The sequence below is a fragment of the Ranitomeya imitator genome, chromosome 7 (assembly GCF_032444005.1).
Source record: "Ranitomeya imitator isolate aRanImi1 chromosome 7, aRanImi1.pri, whole genome shotgun sequence".
Classification (NCBI taxonomy): Eukaryota; Metazoa; Chordata; class Amphibia; order Anura; family Dendrobatidae; genus Ranitomeya; species Ranitomeya imitator.
The window spans coordinates 137,723,551-137,744,302 of NC_091288.1; the positions used below are offsets into that span (position 1 = coordinate 137,723,551).

At 48.7% G+C, this 20,752-nt stretch overlaps 1 protein-coding gene across 2 annotated transcripts in view; it reads right to left on the minus strand.

The window, feature by feature from the left end:
• GLS (glutaminase) overlaps positions 1 to 20,752 on the minus strand; it is a 618,398-nt gene that overhangs the window by 385,311 nt on the left and 212,335 nt on the right. For both annotated transcript variants that reach the window (XM_069733841.1, XM_069733840.1), the window contains exon 7: positions 2,860 to 2,918. In XM_069733841.1, the coding sequence (XP_069589942.1) occupies positions 2,860 to 2,918 (59 nt within the window). The remainder of the gene's footprint in view (positions 1 to 2,859; positions 2,919 to 20,752) is intronic.

Sequence of the window (20,752 nt, forward strand, 5' to 3'; positions counted from 1 at the left end):
TCATAGGTAGACCTCAACTATGGGAGACAAACTGAGAAAAAAAAATCCAGAAAATCACATTGTCTGTTTTTTTAACATTTTATTTGCATATTATGGTGGAAAATAAGTATTTGGTCAGAAACAAACAATCAAGATTTCTGGCATTCATTTAGCCTTAGGGGAGCGTGGCCAGTCTCTGCTGGAATTTAACCCTGCTAGGTCCTGCAGAGGTTTTGTTCCCCGGCCTATCCTGTGCTAGCAGGGCCTTCATTAGGCAGATCCACCTACCTCTCCCGCCTGAACATTAGTTCCTAGTCTGTTTGTCCTGCAAGTGATTTGTTTCAGCTAGTGTGTTTCTGTTTCTCCTGTTACAGAACCAGCTTGTCAACCCGTCCTGTATGACCTCTCTGCTCTTGACCTTGGCTACATATCCTTAACCTGTGCTGCCTACTCCAAACTCATTTGGAACCACATTTTTGTCTTTGCCCTCCAGTACTGCGCATATGTGCCTCTGACCCTCCGGTCATCTGCTGCAGTCCCGGGGACTGCCCTAGACCTGATGTCTACTGGCAGCCCAGTCTAACCCCACCACCAGAGGCTTTAATGAACACTCGGTAGGCCCCTGGTCAAGCCTCTCTAGAGTAAGCCTGGCCTGTGGCATACTGGGTTCACACCCACCAGAGATGCATTACGTTTGGGCCATGGACCCCGCTGAAAGCTGTACAAGTGTTGTACGAGATGGTCTGCTCTCAGAATGAGCCTCAGGACAATTTGATGTAGGCCATCAATAATGTTGGCAACCCAGCTGCAGGGTCTTGTCCACCCGTCCAGTACGCCAACTACATTGGAATAGGTTTTGCACCTGTTGGTCCATTGACCCCCAGAGACAACCTCGGCCTGAGTCTAGTAGAAACAGAAGACCCTAAGTGGAAGTTTACGACGATGATGAATAGTGGACTGCACCGATCACGCAGAGTTTAAAGGGAACCTGTAACCCCAAAAATTGATGAGAAGGTAAGCCCACAGTCATCAGGGGCTTATCTACAGCATTTTGGAATGCTGTAGATAAGCACCCGATGTTACCTGAAAGAGGAGAAAAAGAGGTTAGATTATACCCACCCGGGGCGGTCCCGCTGCCGTCCGCTCCGGCGCCTCCTATCTTCATTCCATGACGTCCTCTTCTGGTCTTCACGCCGCGGCTCCGGCGCAGGTGTACTTTGTCTGCCCTGTTGAGGACAGAGCAAAGTACTGCAGTGTGCAGGCGCCGGGCCCCTCTGACCCTTCCGGCGCCTGCGCACTGCAGTACTTTGCTCTGCCCTCAACAGGGCAGACAAAGTACGCCTGCGCCGGAGCCGCGGCGTGAAGACCAGAAGAGGAAGTCATGGAATGAAGATGGGAGGGCCCGGACCGGACCGCAACGCCAATCGGAGCGTGACCGCCCCTGGGTGAGTATAATCTAATGTCTTTTTCTCCTCTTTCAGGTAACATCGGGGGCTTATCTACAGCATTACAGAATGAATTTTTGGGGTGACAGGTTCCCTTTAAGAAACAATACAGCTCTGGCACCCAAACCAGAGCCGCAACTACAGAGGAAGAGATAAGACCTAGAGAGTCCTTGGACCCTGCTGCCTTTTTAAATTAACTAGCTAGACCACTATAAGGCGATGTAATGGATTATCATTGATGTATTGTAATTTCATTTTCCTTCTCTCAATGGGCTCCTATACTACTCACAGAGAAAGACAGTCCTTGTGAAAAGGAACATGACATTAGTGGTGACGGTGAGTCAAATATGGACTTTCACACTACCCACACAACTTGTGAATGGTAAACATCAAAAGATTACAATTCATACTTGTGTGACCAAAAATAATTACCGTATTTTTCGGACCATAAGACGCACCCCAAATTTGGGGTGAAAATTGCAGAAAAAAAGATTTTTTATAAGATGGGGGTCCGTCTTATTGTCCGAATTTACAGTATCTTACCTGAGGGCTGGCGGTGGCAGAGCAGGGTCACAGGAGGCAAGGTGTCGGCAGAGGTGGGGTGATGCTGGGATGAGGAGGTGCTGGGATGAGAAGGTGCTGGGATCAGGAGGTGCTGGGATCAGGAGGTGCTGGGATCAGGAGGTGCTGGGATCAGGAGGTGCTGGGATCAGGAGGTGCTGGGATCAGGAGGTGCAGTGAGAGGGGTCCCAGGCTTAACGTGCAGGCAATGCAGGCTTACCGTGGCGGCAGAGGTCCGGTGGCAGAGGTGCAGCGGCAGAGGTGCGGTGGCAGAGGTGCAGCGGCAGAGGAGGCGCAGTAAGCGGGGTCCCTTTCCCCGGTATGGTGATGCAGAAGCCCGGTATGCAGCAGAGCCGGGTGAATCCTGTTGTTATCGGTGGGCGCGGCCATCTTCCTGAGGCCGCGCGTGCGCAGATGGAGCGCTCTGCTTCCCGGGGCTTCAGGAAAATGGCCGCCGCGATCTCCATCTGCACACGCGCGGCCTCCCGCGGCCATTTTCCTGAAGCCCCGGGAAGCAGAGCGCTTCATCTGCGCACGCGCGGCTTCAGGAAAATGGCTGCGCCCACCGATAACAACAGGATTCACCCGGCTCTGCTGCATACCGGGCTGCTGCATCACCTCACCGGAGAAAGGGACCCCGCTTACTGCGCCTCCTCTGCTCCCACACCTCTGCCGCCGCACCTCTGCCACCGGACCTCTGCCGCCACGGTAAGCCTGCATTGCGACTATTAGACGCACCCCCCATTTTCCCCCCTTTTTTGGGGGGGAAAAAGTGCGTCTTGTAGTCCGAAAAATACGGTATATAAAATTTGCCTCTGCCTCTTACTTTCCTTCTCAAATATTTCCCAGCAGTCAATATGAAAAGGAAACATACCTTTATTAAAGAAGTGATAACAATTGCTCCGGCGTTGACCATTGGGTTGTGTGGCTTTTCTGGAATGCATAAAGATACAGCAACATTTTACTAGCACACATATGAATTTACTATTCCTCGAAAAAAATACAAATTGAGATAATTATCATAAACATATCATCAAATCAATTTACATAAATACTCTGCTACAATGACTTTCAACTATTATAACCATTGGACACTAACTGTATCTTGTGAAAGAACATCTGAGTACTAAAATGCAGCGATTTATTGATTGCTTTAACATATATGAATGAAAACGGTTAAATTAGCAACAATCACCAAGAATTGCTTAATGTTACAATTTCATTGCTTAGTGTCATGTCGGACGCTATTCACACTAGGGCGTCCGACAGACAGTGGTAATTCCACTTTTGTCCAGTATACGCTTAGTGGCGCCGGCTAGATTTCCTCCAGGTTATCCAGGGTTAATCTGGCTGGTAATCTGGTTGGAGGCTGGGTCACGCCCGTGGCCTTTAAATAGTCATTCTGGACTTTGGGCGTCGCCGATTATAGCTTGTGTCTTGTGCCTGATGATCTCGGTCTGGAGTGGTGGTCTAGGAGTTGAAGTATCGTATCTGGTGGTGTATTATCATTTGTCATATTTCTCCTTCCTATATTTGTGTTTATTTTTGCCCTGTGCACATTATAGTGTTTTCCTGTGTGTCTGCGGCGTGGTGCGTTTTTAGTTTTCCCTGTCTGTACTTTCTGTGTAGGTTGGTGTGTGGTCTTATCACTGGGTGGCGGGTGGAGGTTTCAGCATAAAGCTGAAACAGGAGTTAGGGTCAGGCATGGCGGCCCAGACAAGCACACCATCAGTGTAAATTCTGGGAGAGGGACAGACAGGGTTTTCCCTAGTCTGAGAGATACCGCAGGGGCCCGGGTAATCAGCTTTAGTCTACCCAATACCCCCGTGACAATCATGTTGCATTTGCAGAGCCCCTGATGTGCCTCAACAGTGGAAATCTCCCACAAGTGACCCTATTTTGGAAACTACACCCCTGAAGGAATTTATCTAGAGGCATAGTTTTATAGTATTTATTATAATTCTTTTGGTTTTACTGGTGTATGAATTTATAATGTGGCGGTATGTGTAAGATGTGCAGGGTACATCAGATAATAAAAGTGTGTTGTATCAACAAGCTATAAACTAATTTTATTAATTTGTGGACGTGTGGTATGCTTTGAAGCAATCCTTAATGCAAAAGGCCAGGTTTCTCAGGGTGGGTTTCACAATGGTAAATTGTGTCCTTTCGAATTCCCCTCTTGGAACATACTCTGCACCGTTTTTGTGATCGTCCTGTCCTCGCTGTTTGGGGAACCTGTCCTGGGAAATGTTGACCTGGGACAATACAGGCACTATCAGATTCAGAAGTGCTGGGTCCCTCACCTCCCTGAGTGCCAAACATTAGGGCTATGATGACTACCTCCTGAAACTGAAGGAAGGTCCCCCCCGTATTGCCTGTAGATCGGAACAGCACGAAAGCATTGTACATTGCCATCTGTACAATGTGCACGGACAATTTTTTGTACCATACGTAAGCTTTTCGCATGGCACTGTATTGTTGGAGGACCTGATCTGAGAGATCCACACCCCCCATGTACCGATTGTAATCCAGGATACAATCTGGCTTTTGGGACTTGTGTTGTGGTCCCACGAACAGTGACAAGGGTGCTGTTGTCACGGTGTATGGTGGTCAGGATAAGGACATCCCTTTTGTCTTTATACTTGACCACCAGCATGTTGTCGCTGCATTGGGGTCTGCTTTCCCCTTTTCTCAGCATTTGCCCAATTAGCGGCTTAGGGAGGCCTAGCTGATTTTTTTGCACGGTGCCACATGCAGCTGTACCTCTGGAAGAGAGGGCCTTGAAGAGTGGGATGCTGGTGTAAAAGTTGTCAATGTAGAGGTGATAACCCTTATCCAGCAGTGGGTGCAGCAATTCCCACACAATTTTCCCACTCATCCCCAGGATGGGGGGGGGGCATTCAGGGGGGTTAATCTGGGTGTCCTTCCCCTCGTAGACCCTAAATCTGTGTGTGTACCCTGAGGTACTCTTGCACAGTTTGTACAGCTTTATTCCGTACCTGGACCTCTTACTGGGTAGGTACTGTCGGAATTTTAGCCTCCCTTTGAAGTGAACGAGAGATTTATCAATAGTGATGTCCATCTGGGGTGTGTACGCCTCAGCAAATTTTCTGCTGAAGTGTTCAACCACTGGCCGAATTTTATATAAACGATCAAAGTTTGGATCGTCCCGAGGAGGACACTGCATTATCACTAAAATGCAAACATTTTTTATCCCTTCAAAGCGTGTCCTTTTCATGGCCATGCGGAATACAGGTGTACTGTAGAGAATGTCAGCACTCCAGTATTGCCGAAGCTTTGGCTTTTTAACCCCTTTACCCCCAAGGGTGGTTTGCACGTTATGGACCGGGCCAATTTTTACAATTCTGACCACTCTCCCTTTATGAGGTTATAACTCTGGAACGCTTCAACGGATCCCGGTGATTCTGACATTGTTTTCTTGTAACATATTGTACTTCATGATGGTGGTAAAATTTCTTCGATATAACTTGCGTTTATTTGTGAAAAAAACGGAAATTTGGCGAAAATTTTGAAAATTTCGCAATTTTCCAACTTTGAATTTTTATTCTGTTAAGCCAGAGAGATATGTGACACAATATAGTTAATGAATAACATTTCCCACATGTCTACTTTACATCAGCACAATTTTGGAGACAACATTTTTTTTTTCTACAAAGTTATAAGGGTTAAAATTTGACCAGCAATTTCTCATTTTTACAACAAAATTTAGAAAACCATTTTTTTTAGGGACCACCTCACATTTGAAGTCATTTTGAGGGGTCTATATGGCAGAAAATACCCAAAAGTGACACCATTCTAAAAACTGCACCCCTCAAGGTGCGCAAAACCAAATTCAAGAAGTTGATTAACCCTTCAGGTGTTTCACAGCAGCAGAAGCAACATGGAAGGAAAAAATTAACATTTTACTTTTTAGTCACAAAAATGATCTTTCAGCAATAATTTTTTTAATTTCCCAAGGGTAAAAAGATGAAATGGACCTCAAAAGTTGTTGTCCAATTTGTCATGAGTACGCTGATACCCCACATGTGAGGGGGAACCACTTTTTGGGCGCACGGCAGGGCTCAGAAGAAAAGGAGCGCCGTTTGACATTTTCAATCTAAAATTGGCTGGAATTGAGATCGGACGCCATGTCACGTTTGGCGAGCCCCTGATGTGCCTAAACAGTGGAAAACCCCCACAAGTGACCCCATTTTGGAAACTAGACCCCCTAAGGAACTTATCTAGATGTGTCATGAGCACTTTTATCCCCCAAGTGCTTCACGAAAGTTTATAATGCTCGGGCGTGAAAATAAAAAATCCTATTTTTTCCACAAACATGATCGTTTAGTCCCCAATTTTTTATTTTCTCAAGGGTAAAAGGAGAAATTGGACCCCAAAAGTTGTTGTCCAATTTGTCCTGAGTACGCTAATACCCCATATGTGGGGGGGAACCACTGTTTGGGCGCATGGCAGGGCTCAGAAGGAAAGGAGTACCGTTTGACATTTTCAATCTAAAATTGGCTGGAATTGAGATCGGACGCCATGTCACGTTTGGCGAGCCCCTGATGTGCCTAAACAGTGGAAAACCCCCATAAGTGACCCCATTTTGGAAACTAGACCCCCTAAGGAACTTATCTAGATGTGTCGTGAGCACTTTTATCCCCCAAGTGCTTCACGAAAGTTTATAACGCCTGGGCATGAAAAAAAACAACCCTATTTTTTCCCACAAAAATGATCATTTAGTCCCCAATTTTTAATTTTCCCAAGTGTAACAGGAGAAGTTGGACCCCAAATGTTGTTGTCCAATTTGTCCTGAGTACGCTGATACCCCACATGTGGGAGAAAACTACTGTTTGGGTACACTTCGGGGTTCGGAAGGGAAGTAGTGACGCTTTGAAAAGCAGACTTTGATGGAATGGTACGCGGACATCATGTTCCGTTTGCAGAGCCCCTGATGTGCCTGAACAGTAGAAATCCCCCACAAGTGACCCCATTTTGGAAACTAGACCTAACTGGGAACTTATCTAGGTGTGTGGTGAGAATTTTGAACCCCCAAGTGTTTCACTTAAATTTATAACGCCCGGGCGTGAAAATAAAATATCCTATTTTTTCCTACAAAAATGATCATTTAGTCCCCAATTTTTAATTTTCCCAAGTGTAACAGGAGAAATTGGACCCCAAAAGTTGTTGTCCAATTTGTCCTGAGTACGCTGATACCCCACATGTGGGAGAAAACTACTGTTTGGGTACACTTCGGGGTTCGGAAGGGAAGTAGTGACGCTTTGAAAAGCAGACTTTGATGGAATGGTACGCGGACATCATGTTCCGTTTGCAAAGCCCCTGATGTGCCTGAACAGTAGAAATCCCCCACAAGTGACCCCATTTTGGAAACTAGACCTAATTGGGAACTTATCTAGGTGTGTGGTGAGAATTTTGAACCCCCAAGTGTTTCACTTAAATTTACAACGCCCGGGCGTGAAAATAAAATATCCTATTTTTTCCTACAAAAATGATCATTTAGTCCCCAATTTTTAATTTTCCCAAGTGTAACAGGAGAAATTGGACCCCAAAAGTTGTTGTCCAATTTGTCCTGAGTACGCTGATACCCCACATGTGGGAGAAAACTACTGTTTGGGTACACTTCGGGGCTCGGAAGGGAAGTAGTGACGCTTTGAAAAGCAGACTTTGATGGAATGGTACGCGGACATCATGTTCCGTTTGCACAGCCCCTGATGTGCCCAAACAGTAAAAAAAAAAACCACAAGTGACATTTTGTAAACTAGACCCCCAATGAACTTACATAGATGTGCCCCCTTTTTGGAACTAATCTACTGTTTCCTGTAAAGTAAATTAGTAGTGCATGGAGGTGTGGTACAATCTGAAGCAATCCTTCATACACAGGCCAGGTTTTTCGGGGCAGGTGTCGCATTGATAAGTGGTGTCCTTGCGTATTCCCCTTTTGTAACACACTCGGCACCTTTTTTGCGACCTACCTCTTTTTGCAGTTTGCGGGACCTCCCCCGGGAAATGCTGACCTGGTACGATACGAGCACCTTCAGTTCCGGAAGTACTGGGGCCCGCTCCTTCCCTCGTGCCAAATAACAGGGCCTTAACCACTACCTCCTGGAACTGAAGGTACGACGTATCGCTGTGGCGTGCACATTGTGACAGCAGGAAAGCGTTGAGCATTGCCATTTGTACGATGTACACGGACAGCTTTTTGTACCACACCTTGGCCTTCCTCAAAGCACTGTACGGTTGGAGGAGCTGATCGGAGAGATCAACGCCCCCCATGCTTTTGTTGTACCCCAGTACACAGTCCGGTTTGCAGACCTGTGTAGAGGTACCCCGTACAGTGCTGAGGGCACTGCCATCACCGTGTATGGTGGTCAAGAGAAGGACATCCCTCTTGTCCTTGTACTTGACCACCAGCAGGTGGTCGCTACATTGGGCTCTGCTCTCACCTTTTCTGAGCATCTGCCCAAGTAGCGTCTTTGGGAGGCCTCTCTGATTTTTGCGGACAGTACCGCAGGCTGCGGTACCTCGCGCAGAGAGGGATTTGTAGAGTGGGATGCTGGTATAAAAGTTATCAGTATAGAGGTGATAACCTTTATCCAGCAGTGGGTGCACCAAATCCCACACTATTTTCCCACTCACTCCCAGGACAGGGGGACACTCAGGCGGTTCAATCCTGCTGTCCTTCCCCTCGTAGACTCTAAAGCTGTAGGTGTACCCTGAGGTACTCTCACACAGCTTGTAGAGTTTGATTCCGTACCTGGCCCTCTTGCTGGGCAGGTATTGACGGAATCTGAGCCGCCCCTTAAAATGAACCAAGGACTAATCCACGCAGATGTCCCTTTTGGGCACGTACACTTCACCGAACTTTTTGTTGAAGTGTTCGATGACAGGCCGAACTTTGAACAGACGGTCAAAGTTGGGGTCATCTCGTGCGGGACACTGTGCATTATCGGAATAATGCAGGAATTTATGGATGGCCTCAAAACGCGTTCGGACCATGACCATTCGGAACACTGGAGTGTTGAATAAAATATCAACACTCCAATATTGCCGAACTTCTGGCTTCTTCAGGAGCCCCATATGAAGCATCAGGCCCCAAAACTGCATCATTTCAACTGCGTCTACAGGAGACCAGTTAGAATATGATGAACTGGTGTTTTGCTCCAAAAATTGACGAGCATACAAATTAGTTTGCTCCACCATGAGGTTAACAAAATCCTCAGAGAAAAAGACTTTGAAAAAGTCTATTTCTGTGAGGCCGGTGGTGTCAAAACTGATTCCTGATTCTGCCACAAAATCAGGAATCAGTGGCTCGTAATTTTCGGGGGGCGAGGTCCATACGGGGTCCAAAGAGGGGCGCGCTGGTTCATCTTCAGGAGTGGGCCCTGCCTCATCTTCATCTTCATGAATGATGGGCACTTCTTCTGTCCTGCGGCGTCTGCGTGGCGGTTCCGCAGGGCCGGAGGAGGAAGATGAGGAGGAGGAAGAGGATGAGGAAGAATCAGAAAAATAATGAAAAGTGGGATCCTCTCCCTCGCTATCAGTGTCGGAGGCAAGGAAAGCATATGCCTCCTCCGCTGAATAGCGCTGTTGGGACGAACGGGACGAGCGGGACATTTTTTTTATGAGTATGGTGCTTGGGTGTAATTTATTGGGAACTATGTGTACGTGTGGGGGGATAGTGTTTGGTGCAAACTATTCTTAAAAGAAAAAGCTAAAGGGAAAGAAAAAGTAAAGGGGAGAAAAAAATACCTGTGAAAGGAAAAGTCTAAAACAGCAGGCCCTAGCTCTGATAAGTGAACCGCGTCAAATTTCGGCGCCTGCTGGGTGTACGAACGGGGATGTGGAAAAAACGCCAGGCACGAGAGCTCTAAGTGACACGGTTCACTTATCAGTGTTCGGTGGCTGCTGGGTGTGCGAACGGGGATGTGAAAAGGGAAGGCACAGATTAGACGCGGCGGCTGGGGGAGCGCAAGGGGATGGGGGAAAAAAAAAAAGAAAAGGCACGGATTAGACGCAGCGGCTGGAGGAGCGCACGGAGATGGGGAAAGAAAAAAAAAGAAAAGGGAAGGCACAGATTAGATGCGGCGGCTGGGGGAGCGCAAGGGGATGGGGGAAAAAAAAAAGAAAAGGCACGGATTAGACGCAGCGGCTGGAGGAGCGCACGGAGATGGGGAAAGAAAAAAAAAGAAAAGGGAAGGCACAGATTAGATGCGGCGGCTGGGGGAGCGCAAGGGGATGGGGGCAAAAAAAGAAAGAAAAGGCACGGATTAGACGCAGCGGCTGGAGGAGCGCACGGAGATGGGGAAAGAGAAAAAAAGAAAAGGGAAGGCACAGATTAGATGCGGCGGCTGGGGGAGCGCAAGGGGATGGGGGAAAAAAAAAAGAAAAGGCACGGATTAGACGCAGAGGCTGGAGGAGCGCACGGAGATGGGGAAAGAAAAAAAAAAGAAAAGGGAAGGCACAGATTAGACGCGGCGGCTGGGGGAGCGCAAGGGGATGGGGGAAAAAAAAAAAGAAAAGGCACGGATTAGACGCAGCGGCTGGAGGAGCGCACGGAGATGGGGAAAGAAAAAAAAATGAAAAGGGAAGGCACAGATTAGACGCGGCAGCTGGGGGAGCGCAAGGGGATGGGGGAAAAAAAAAAGAAAAGGCACGGATTAGACGCAGCGGCTGGAGGAGCGCACGGAGATGGGGAAAGAAAAAAAAAGAAAAGGGAAGGCACAGATTAGATGCGGCGGCTGGGGGAGCGCAAGGGGATGGGGGAAAAAAAAAAGAAAAGGCACGGATTAGACGCAGCGGCTGGAGGAGCGCACGGAGATGGGGGAAAGAGAAAAAAAGAAAAGGGAAGGCACAGATTAGATGCGGCGGCTGGGGGAGCGCAAGGGGATGGGGGAAAAAAAAAAAGATAAGGCACGGATTAGACGCAGAGACTGGAGGAGCGCACGGAGATGGAGAAAGAAAAAAAAAAGAAAAGGGAAGGCACAGATTAGACGCGGCGGCTGGGGGAGCGCAAGGGGATGGGGGAAAAAAAAAAGAAAAGGCACGGATTAGACGCAGCGGCTGGAGGAGCGCACGGAGATGGGGAAAGAAAAAAAAAAGAAAAGGGAAGGCACAGATTAGATGCGGCAGCTGGGGGAGCGCAAGGGGATGGGGGAAAAAAAAAGAAAAGGCACGGATTAGACGAAGCGGCTGGAGGAGCGCACGGAGATGGGGAAAAAAAAAAAAAGAAAAGGGAAGGCACAGATTAGACGCGGCGGCTGGGGGAGCGCACGGGGATGGGGAAAAAAAAAGCGAGCACGAGTGTTGATAGGTGAACTGCGTCACCAATCAACGCTCGGCGGCTGCTAAATTTGGGCACGGATACGGCGCAAGGAGGGGGGATTGGAGAAGGGGGGATGGGAGAAGGGGGGATGGAAGAAGGGGGGATGGGAGAAGGGGGGACGGGAGAAGGGGGGATGAATAGAGATCGGGCCGGGATCGGGGTATCAACACTTACGGTTTGTAGTCTCTCTTCTTTCTTCTCTCTTCTTTCTTTAGCTAGAATTGTGGTGTCACAGGCTACTGTGGCACCACAAGTCTCAGCACAGGAGGGGATCTCAAAGCGTGACCGCTCTGAAGGAATCCTCACCAAGTGTGAGGATTCCTTCAGAGCAGTTACACAGGTCAGGGGCAGGTGAGACAGGTCACAGAGCGGTCACAACGCTGCTGTGACCTGTGATTGGTGGGATCGATGATCACATCGATCCCACCAATCAAAGAAGGCCCTGGTGACGCTGGTGTTGCTATGCACCAGCCTATGATCGGAGCTCACAGCTCCGATCATAGGCAGGTCACCGGCAGGTCACCAGCAGGTGACAGGCAGGTGACAGGCAGGTGACAGGCAGGTGACCGGCAGGTCACCGGCAGGGCACCGGCAGGGCACAGCGCGGTCACACCGCTGCTGTGCCCTGTGATTGGCGCGATCAACGATCACATCGATCGCGCCAATCAGACTGGGAACACGGGGCTGCAGAGCGCGCAGGTAGGCAGGACACAGCAGCAGCGGTAACACCGTCGCTGTGTCCTGCGATTGGCGCGATCGATGTGATCGTCGATCGCGCCAATCAGAGTTGAATGCTCCGGAGCCATGGCAGGAGATCCGGAGCCATGGCCCGGGGCTGCAGAGTGCGCAGATAGGGGCAGGGCACAGAGCGGTAACACCGCCTCTGTGCTCTGCGATTGGCGCGATCGATCTATCGCGATCGCGCCAATCCCGGGGGGGTTTGGGCCCATGCCTGGCATTGCCAGGCATTGGCCTAGGATCGAGTACATCGGTACTCGATCCTAGGCTGGGACCTCACTGTTTCAGCCAAATTGATTGGCTGAAACAATGAGAAAGGCTGCGATTGGCTGCTCAGAATTGAGCAGCCAATCACAGCGATCGGGAGGCCGGGGGGGCGGCGACAGGCCCTAGGATGCCGACACCATCTTCCTGCAGGTAAGATGGCGTCGGAATTTTAATGCGATCACTGCGACTTAAGTCGCAGTGTCGCATTAAAGGGCATGACGTACTATTGCGTCCTTGGGAAGTAGGGCCCACCCCACATGGACGCAATAGTACGTCAGATGGCAGAAAGGGGTTAATTATGCCCAAATGCAGCAAAATTCCCCAAAATGTCATCATCTCTGCTGCATTTACGGGGGTCCATCTGGGGTGTGATGACTTGGGATTTTGGGTTAAAAACTGTTGGGCATACAGGTTCGTCTGGGCCACCATAAGATTTATTATTTCATCACGGAAAAAGAATTTGAAGTCAATTTCAGTGAGGCCAGTAGTGTCAAACTGGATTCCTGAGCTGCTGCTGAATTCCGGAATGACGGGCTGAAAAGTTTCAGGGGGTGCAATCCATACGGGATCGATTGCTGCAGGAGTTGCCTGGGTCCTAGGGCGCCTTGTTGGGGGTCCTTCCTCACCAGAAGAGGAGGAGGAGGAGGAATAGAGGAATGTGGAATCTTCCTCACTGGTTGTATCCATGTCGGACGAAAGGATGGCGTAAGGCTACTTTCACACTTGTGTTGTTGGATGTACGTCGCAATGCATCCTTTTGGAGAAAAAACGCATCCTGCAAATTTGTCCGCAGGATGCGTTTTTTCTCCATAGACTTGCATTAGCCGACGCATTGCGACGTATGCCCACATGTCGCATCCGTCGTGCGACGGATGCGTCGTGTTTTGGCAGACCGTCGGCACAAAAAAAGTTACATGTAACGTTATTCTGTGCGTCGTGTCCGTCATTATCTACGGCGCATGCGCAGCCGGAACTCCATCCCCACCTCCCGGGACATTACAGTGGGGCAGCGGATGCGTTGAAAAACTGCATCCGCTGCCCCCGTTGTTCATTTCTTTCACAATGTGCGTCGGTACGTCGGCCCGATGCATTGCGACAGGCCCGTACCAACGCAAGTGTGAAAGTAGCCTAAGCCTCCTCTGGTGAATAGCGCCTTGTTGACGAATGGGCCATTTTTTTCCCCCAAACCCTGGGGATGTGTGTGTAAGTGGTGCTTTTACACGTGTAATGTGTGGGGCTTGTGTACAGGGTACTCTTTATTATAACCAATCAGAGAGAAAAAACAGGGATTTTTGTGTTACCGTAAAATCCTTTTCTCAGAGTCGTTCACTGGGGGACACAGGACTGTGGGTGTATGCTACTGCCGCCAGGAGGCTGACACTAAGTAGACATAAAAAAGTTAGCTCCTCCTTCATAGTATACACCTTGACACTGGCCCTGACAGCTCCAGTTTGGTGCACAAGCAGTAGGAGATAGAGAAAACAAATCAGTATTAGAGCAAAGACAACATGCCTAGAATAACACTACAGCCTGAACAACCCCATAGACAAAAAACAAGATGAAATAGGGAGGGAGCTGTGTCCCCCAATGAACGACTCGGAGAAAAGGATTTTACGGTGAATAACACAAAAATCCCTGTTTCTCCATCGTCTCATTGGGGGACACAGGACTGTGGGATGTCCCAAAGCAGTCCCAGGGTGGGGAGAAAAACTCACTGGAATAAACCCCTAGGCACTTACCGCCTATAGGTGCGATACCGCAGCCTGCAGAATTCTCCTTCCCAAACTTGCATCAGCAGAGGCCTGAGTGTGGATATTGTAATGTTTAGAGAAGGTGTGCAGACTGGACCAAGTTGCCGCCTTGCAAATCTGCTCTGCTGAAGCTTGGTGCCGAAGTGCCCAGGAAGCCCCTACCGCCCGAGTAGAGTGTGCCCTGATCCCAGCCGGGATGGCTGCACCCTTGATGCGGTAGGCCTCCTGAATAGTGGCTCAAATCCATCTGGCTAAGGTCGACCTAAAAGCTGCGAGTCCCTTTCTATGACCCACAGGAAGGACGAACAGGACATCCGTCTTTCGAAAAGAAGCGGTCCGAGAAACGTATCTTCTCAAAGCTCTCAAAAAAAAACAGAGTACGGAGAGCTTTTTCCACCCGGTGTGTTGGCGCAGGGCAAAAAGAAGGCAAGACAATGTCCTCATTGATGTAAAATGAGGAAACTACTTTTGTCAGAAAGGAAGGTGCTGGTCTCAGTACCACCTTATCCTGATGGAATTGTAGAAACGGCGCTTGACAGGACAAGGCCGCCAATTCCGATACCCGCCTAATGGAAGTTATAGCTACCAGAAACAAAACCTTCCAAGAAAGGTAGGTTAAAGAGACGTCTTGAAGGGGCTCAAATGGTGCTTCCTGAAGAGCACTCAAGACCAAGTTAAGGTCCCAAGCTTCTAGCGGAGCGATATAAGGAGGGACTATGTGAGAGACTCCCTGCAAAAAAAGTTTTTACTTGCAGATTGGTAGCGATCCTGCGCTGGAAAAGAACCGATAAGGCTGATATTTGCCTCCTAAGGGTACTTGGTGCGAGACCTGAGTCTAGACCAGATTGGAGAAAAGCTAGAACATTAGGAATGGAGAACCGAAGAGGAGGAAGACCCTTCTTTCTGCACCAGGAGAGAAAGACTTTCCAGGTGTGGTGGTAAATGTGCGCTGAAACTGTCTTTCAAGCATTAATCATAGTGGAAGCTACCTTTTGAGAAAAACCGACCTGGGTCAGAATCCAAGATTCAACGGCCAAGCAGTCAAACGCAGGGCCTCTAAGTTCTGGTGGAATATCGGCCCCTGCGACAGAAGATCTGGCTGTATTGGTAGCTGCCAAGGAACCCCGGCAACCAGCTGAACTAGGTCTACGTACCATGACCTCCGAGGCCAATCTGGGGCGACTAGAATTGCTGGAACTCCCTCTGACTTGATCTTCCTGATTCCCTTTGGGAGCAGCGCCAGAGGGGGAAACAGATATGGAAGACGAAATTGGTTCCAGGATAGGACTAGAGCATCTACGGCAATTGCTCTTGGATCTCGATACCGAGCGACGAACCTGGGTACCTTGGAATTCAACCCGGAGGCCATTAGATCCACGTCCGGGGTTCCCCAGCGTAGGCATATCTGCCGAAAAACGTCGGGGTGAAGAGACCATTCCCCGGACCTAAGACCCTGACGGCTCAAAAAGTCCGCTGCCCAGTTCTCCTTGCCCGGAATGTGAACTGCCGAGATCACGGAGTGATTGTTCTCGGCCCAGCGGAGGACTTGCCCTACCTCGCGCATGGCTGACCTGCTGCGACTGCCCCCCTGATGATTTACATAGGCCACAGCCGTGGCATTGTCCGATTGGATCTGGACCGGGCGACCCGCCAGAAGATGGTGAAAGTGCTGCAGAGCCAGCCAAATTGATCTCATCTCCAACAGATTGATTGGAAGAGTTGATTCCCTTGGGGACCAACAACCCTGTGCTGTGTGTTGGTGAAACACTGCTCCCCAACCGAGAAGACTGGCATCTGTAGTGACTACCAGCCAATGAACTGGAGGAAAGGCTTTCCCCTGCAGCAAAGAGGAACTCCTTATCCACCATATCAGGGACTGCCTGACCCTTAGAGACAGACGACACCTGAGACTGAGAGAAAAGGGACTCCTGTCCCAGGCTGACAGGAGTGCCTGTTGGAGTGGAGGAAGATGGAATTGGGCGAATGGAACTGCTTCTATAGCCGCCACCATCCTTCCCAAGACCTTCATGCAGAACCGGATTGAGTGGAAACTCGGTTGCCGAAGGATTTTTACTTCCTGCCGGAGACAGAGTACCTTGTCCTGGGGTAGAATAGTTAGACCCTGAGAGGTGTCGAAGATCATCCCTAAAAAAGAAATCTTTCGAGATGGAACTAGAGATGACTTCTTTAAGTTGACCAGCCACCCTAGGCGAGCTAGAGTGGCCAAAGTGATGTCGACGTTGTCCTTGCATGCATGAAAAGTTGACCCTTTGACTAAGAGATCATCTACAATCATGGCCAAAATTTTTGAGAATGACACCAAAATTATATTTTCACATGATCTGCTGCCCTCTGGTTTTTGTTAGTGTCTGTCTGATGTTTATATCACATACAGAAATATAATTGCAATCATATTATGAGTACCAATAGGTTATATTGACAGTTAGAATGAGTTAATGCAGCAAGTCAATATTTGCAGTGTTGACCCTTCTTCTTCAAGACCTCTGCAATTCTCCCTGGCATGCTCTCAATCAACTTCTGGACCAAATCCTGACTGATAGCAGTCCATTCTTGCATAATCAATGCTTGCATTTTGCCAGAATTTGTTGGTTTTTGTTTGTCCACCCGTCTCTTGATGATTGACCACAAGTTCTCAATGGGATTGAGATCTGGGGAGTTTCCAGGCCATGGACCCAAAATCTCTATGTTTTGTTCCATGAGCCATTTAGTTATCACCATTGCTTTATGGCAAGGAGCTCCATCATGCTGGAAAAGGCATTGTTGGGCGCCAAACTGCTATTGGATGGTTGGGAGAAGTTGCTCTTGGAGGACATTCTGGTACCATTCTTTATTCATGGCTGTGTTTTTAGGCAAGACTGTGAGTGAGCCGATTCCCTTGGCTGAGAAGCAACCCCACACATGAATGGTTTCAGGATGCTTTACAGTTGGCATGAGACAAGACTGGGGGTAGCGCTCACCTTTTCTTCTCCGAATAAGCTGTTTTCCAGATGCCCCAAACAATCAAAAAGGGGATTCATCAGAGATAATGACTTTGCCCCAGTCCTCAGCAGTCCACTCCCTGTACCTTTTGCAGAATATCAGTCGGTCCCTGATGTTTTTTCTGGAGAGAAGTGGCTTCTTTGCTGAACTCCTTGAAACCAGGCCTTGCCCAAAGAGTCTCCGCCTCACAGTGCGTGCAGATGCACTCACACCAGCCTGCTGCCATTCCTGAGCAAGCTCGGCACTGCTGGTAGTCCGATCCCGCAGCTGAAAGTTTGAAGATACGGTCTTGGCGCTTGCTGGTCTTTCTTGGGCGCCCTGGAGCCTTTTTGACAACAATGGAAGCTCTCTCCTTGAAGTTCTTGATTATGCGATAGATTGTTGACTGAGGTGCAATCTTTGTAGCTGCGATACTCTTCCCTGTTAGGCCATTTTTGTGCAGTGCAATGATGGATGCACGTGTTTTTTAAAGATAACCATGGTTAACTGAAGAGAAACAATGATACCAAGCACCAGCCTCCTTTTAAAGTGTCCAGTGATGTCATTCTTACTTAATCATGACTGATTGATCGCCAGCCCTGTCCTCATCAACACACACACCTGTGTTAATGGATCAATCACTAAAATGATGTTAGCTGCTCCTTTTAAGGCAGGACTGCAATGATGATGAAATGTGTTTTGGGGGTTAAAGTTCATTTTCTGGGCAAATATTGACTTTGCAAGTACAGTAATTGCTGTTAAGCTGATCACTCTGACATTCAGGAGTATATGCAAATTGCCATTAGAAAAAATGAAGCAGTAGACTTTGGAAAAATTAATATTTGTCTCATTCTCAAAATTTTTGTCCATTACTGTAAGTATGGCAGAATGACTATGCCCCGAGAGTGCAGGATGGACACTACTGTTGCCATCACCTTCGTGAACACCCTGGGAGCAGTGGCGAGTCCGAAAGGCAATGCTGTGAATTGGAAGTGTCGTTCGCCTATGGAAAACCGTAGAAATCTTTGATGTGGAAGAAATATAGGGACGTGCAGATAGGCATCTTGAATGTCTATGGAAGCTAGGAATTCTCCCTTTTCCATAGCCGCAATGACCGAGCGGAGAGACTCCATACGGAAGTGACAAGTGCTGACGAATTTGTTCAAACACTTTAGGTCCAGAATGGGTCTTACAGTCCCATCTTTCTTGGGAACCGTAAACAGATTGGAATAGAATCCTTGGAACCTTTCTTCTTTTGGAACAGGGACAATGACCCCGTTTGACTGAAGAGACTCGACTGCTCTGAACAAAGCTCTTAGACGGGATTTTGAACTGGGAAGACTGGACGGAAAAAAACGGCCTGGAGGGAGAGAGATAAACTCTATTTTGTACCCTGAAACCACCAGTTCTCTTACCCATCTGTCGTGAACGACTGACAGCCAGGACTGATGGAACAGTAGTAAGCGGCCGCCTACTCTGTTGGGAACGACATGAGGCTGCCTCCAGTCATTTAGCCGAAGACCGAGGATATCTAGATCCCCTAGATCTTGACGGTTGATACCGCATTCTTGCCAATGGATTGGTCCTATATGAGACCTGGTGCTCCCTGTCTTGGTTAGACCGACTTGGAGGACCTGCGCTTGGCGCTGCAGACCACCGGGAGTTACGAAAGGACTTAAACCTTGCTTGAAATTGGCGACGAAAAGGTTGCTTAACCTTTTGTTGTGGAAGGAAATTACTCTTTCCTCCAGTGGTATCAGATATAAGCTGATCTAATTTTGCGCCAAATAGTCGGCCACCTTGATAAGAGAGGGATGTAAGGGACTTTTTTGAGGTAGAGTCCGCCCGCCAATTTCTTAGCCATAGAGCCCTTCTGATAGCAATAGCATTTGCAGCTGCCAATGCTGAACAACTTGCCGCATCCAAGGATGCATTAATCATAATTTCCAGCTAAAGATATCTGATTTGACATCTCTATCACTTCTATAGGAAACTCCCTATCCTGAAGAGTTTTAGTTACTGACTCTGGCCAAGCTATCATAGCTTTGGCAACCCATGTTGCCGCAAAAGATGGTGCGAGGGCTGAACCTGAAGCCTCAAACACAGACCGAGCTAGACTCTCTATGAGCCGATCAGTCGGATCCTTAATAGCCGATGCATTAGGAAGAGACAGCAGCGTGTTGGAGGCTAAACGGGACACGGGAGGATCCACTGTAGGGGATTCTGCCCATTTTTTACAAAGCTCTGGTGCAAAAGGATACCTCGCACCTAGAGCCTTCCGGCCTGAGAAACGTTTATCCGGACGCTCCATGTGACATTGAACTAAATCCTCAAAGTCAGGATGAGTAGAAAACACCTTATGAGGTTGTTTGAACCTTTTAAAAGACACCTTATGACCTGAAGGCAAGGTGGCTACATCCTCTACTCCCAAAGACTGGTTAACGGCCTCAATGAGACTGTCAACTGATTCCTGATAATCAGGAGCTTCTAAATCAAAAGACCCTTCTGAGTCATAGTCCGAACCATGTTCACTCGCTCCCACAGGTGAGGGAGACCGAGAGACGGAATTCAAAGATGCTGATGCACCCGACGGACCGGGAGACACTGTGTGGGTTCTTTTCCCCCGCGTCTGTCTAGAGGGAGCACGGCCCCTGCAGGCCAGAGGATCTTGAGAATCGGAGGAACTTTCCGAAATAGGCGGATGAATGTCCCTGACAAGGGCTTGAAGGGACTCAACCGCCTTTGTTAGTGACGCCATAGATTGCGTTAAGGATATGACCCACTCAGGGGGCGATACCGCAGCCTCAGGTACAGGTATACCCGGCAGGGTAAAAGGCGGGGTAGCAGGCGGGGACTCCTGAGCACGTTCGGAATCACAAGCTTCACAGAGATGGTTAATTTGCGCATGCAGAAAAGAAACCCGACAGGTAATGCATGAGGTATACAGGACTGTGTGCGACTTAGACCTTCTAGACATGATGACTATTGCTGCTGCTGCTATGAACTGTACCCTTATGAGATACTAGGTCTAGAACAAAAAACTGCTGTCAGGCTGAGAGAAGTAGCACTTACCCCAGTCCTGTGTCCCCGAAGTCCTGAACGCAACACCGAACCATGCTCTGTGCAGAAAACCTCCGTTACGTAGAAGATTACAGGGGACTTTATTTTCTCCCCATTCCTGCGCTCTCCCAGGAAAGCTGGGTGTGCGCCACCGGAAGTAAACGCCGCTGAAGGAGGCGGGACTTCCGCCCATGTCTCTGCAGAAAACTACAGAGACCATAATGCAACAGGCCGCCGGAAAAAGCCGAAAAGGGGCGGGACTGTCATTGCTATGGAGGAATATTCCAGAAAGCAGCACCGCGCTGGTTGCAGTACGGCGTTTTCCGCGCAATGAAGCAGGAGCCCCCCCCCCCGCAGCCTCTTGACAACACAAGGTTAGAAAAGAGGCATATAAGAATTCATATGTAAATCCATATATATATATATATATATATATATATATATATAAATATATATGGAAAGACGGTGCAGGCACCCAAACTCCTTGCACCCTTCAGAAGGTGAGGAGAGGGACCGTCTGCCTCAGGTTGGTCAGGTTATAAGTCCGGCAAACAAGATCCCACATTGCGGGAGAGGATACGTGGAAGCGACACTCACACGTGCTTGCCCGTTGTTGGTTTGGGGAGATC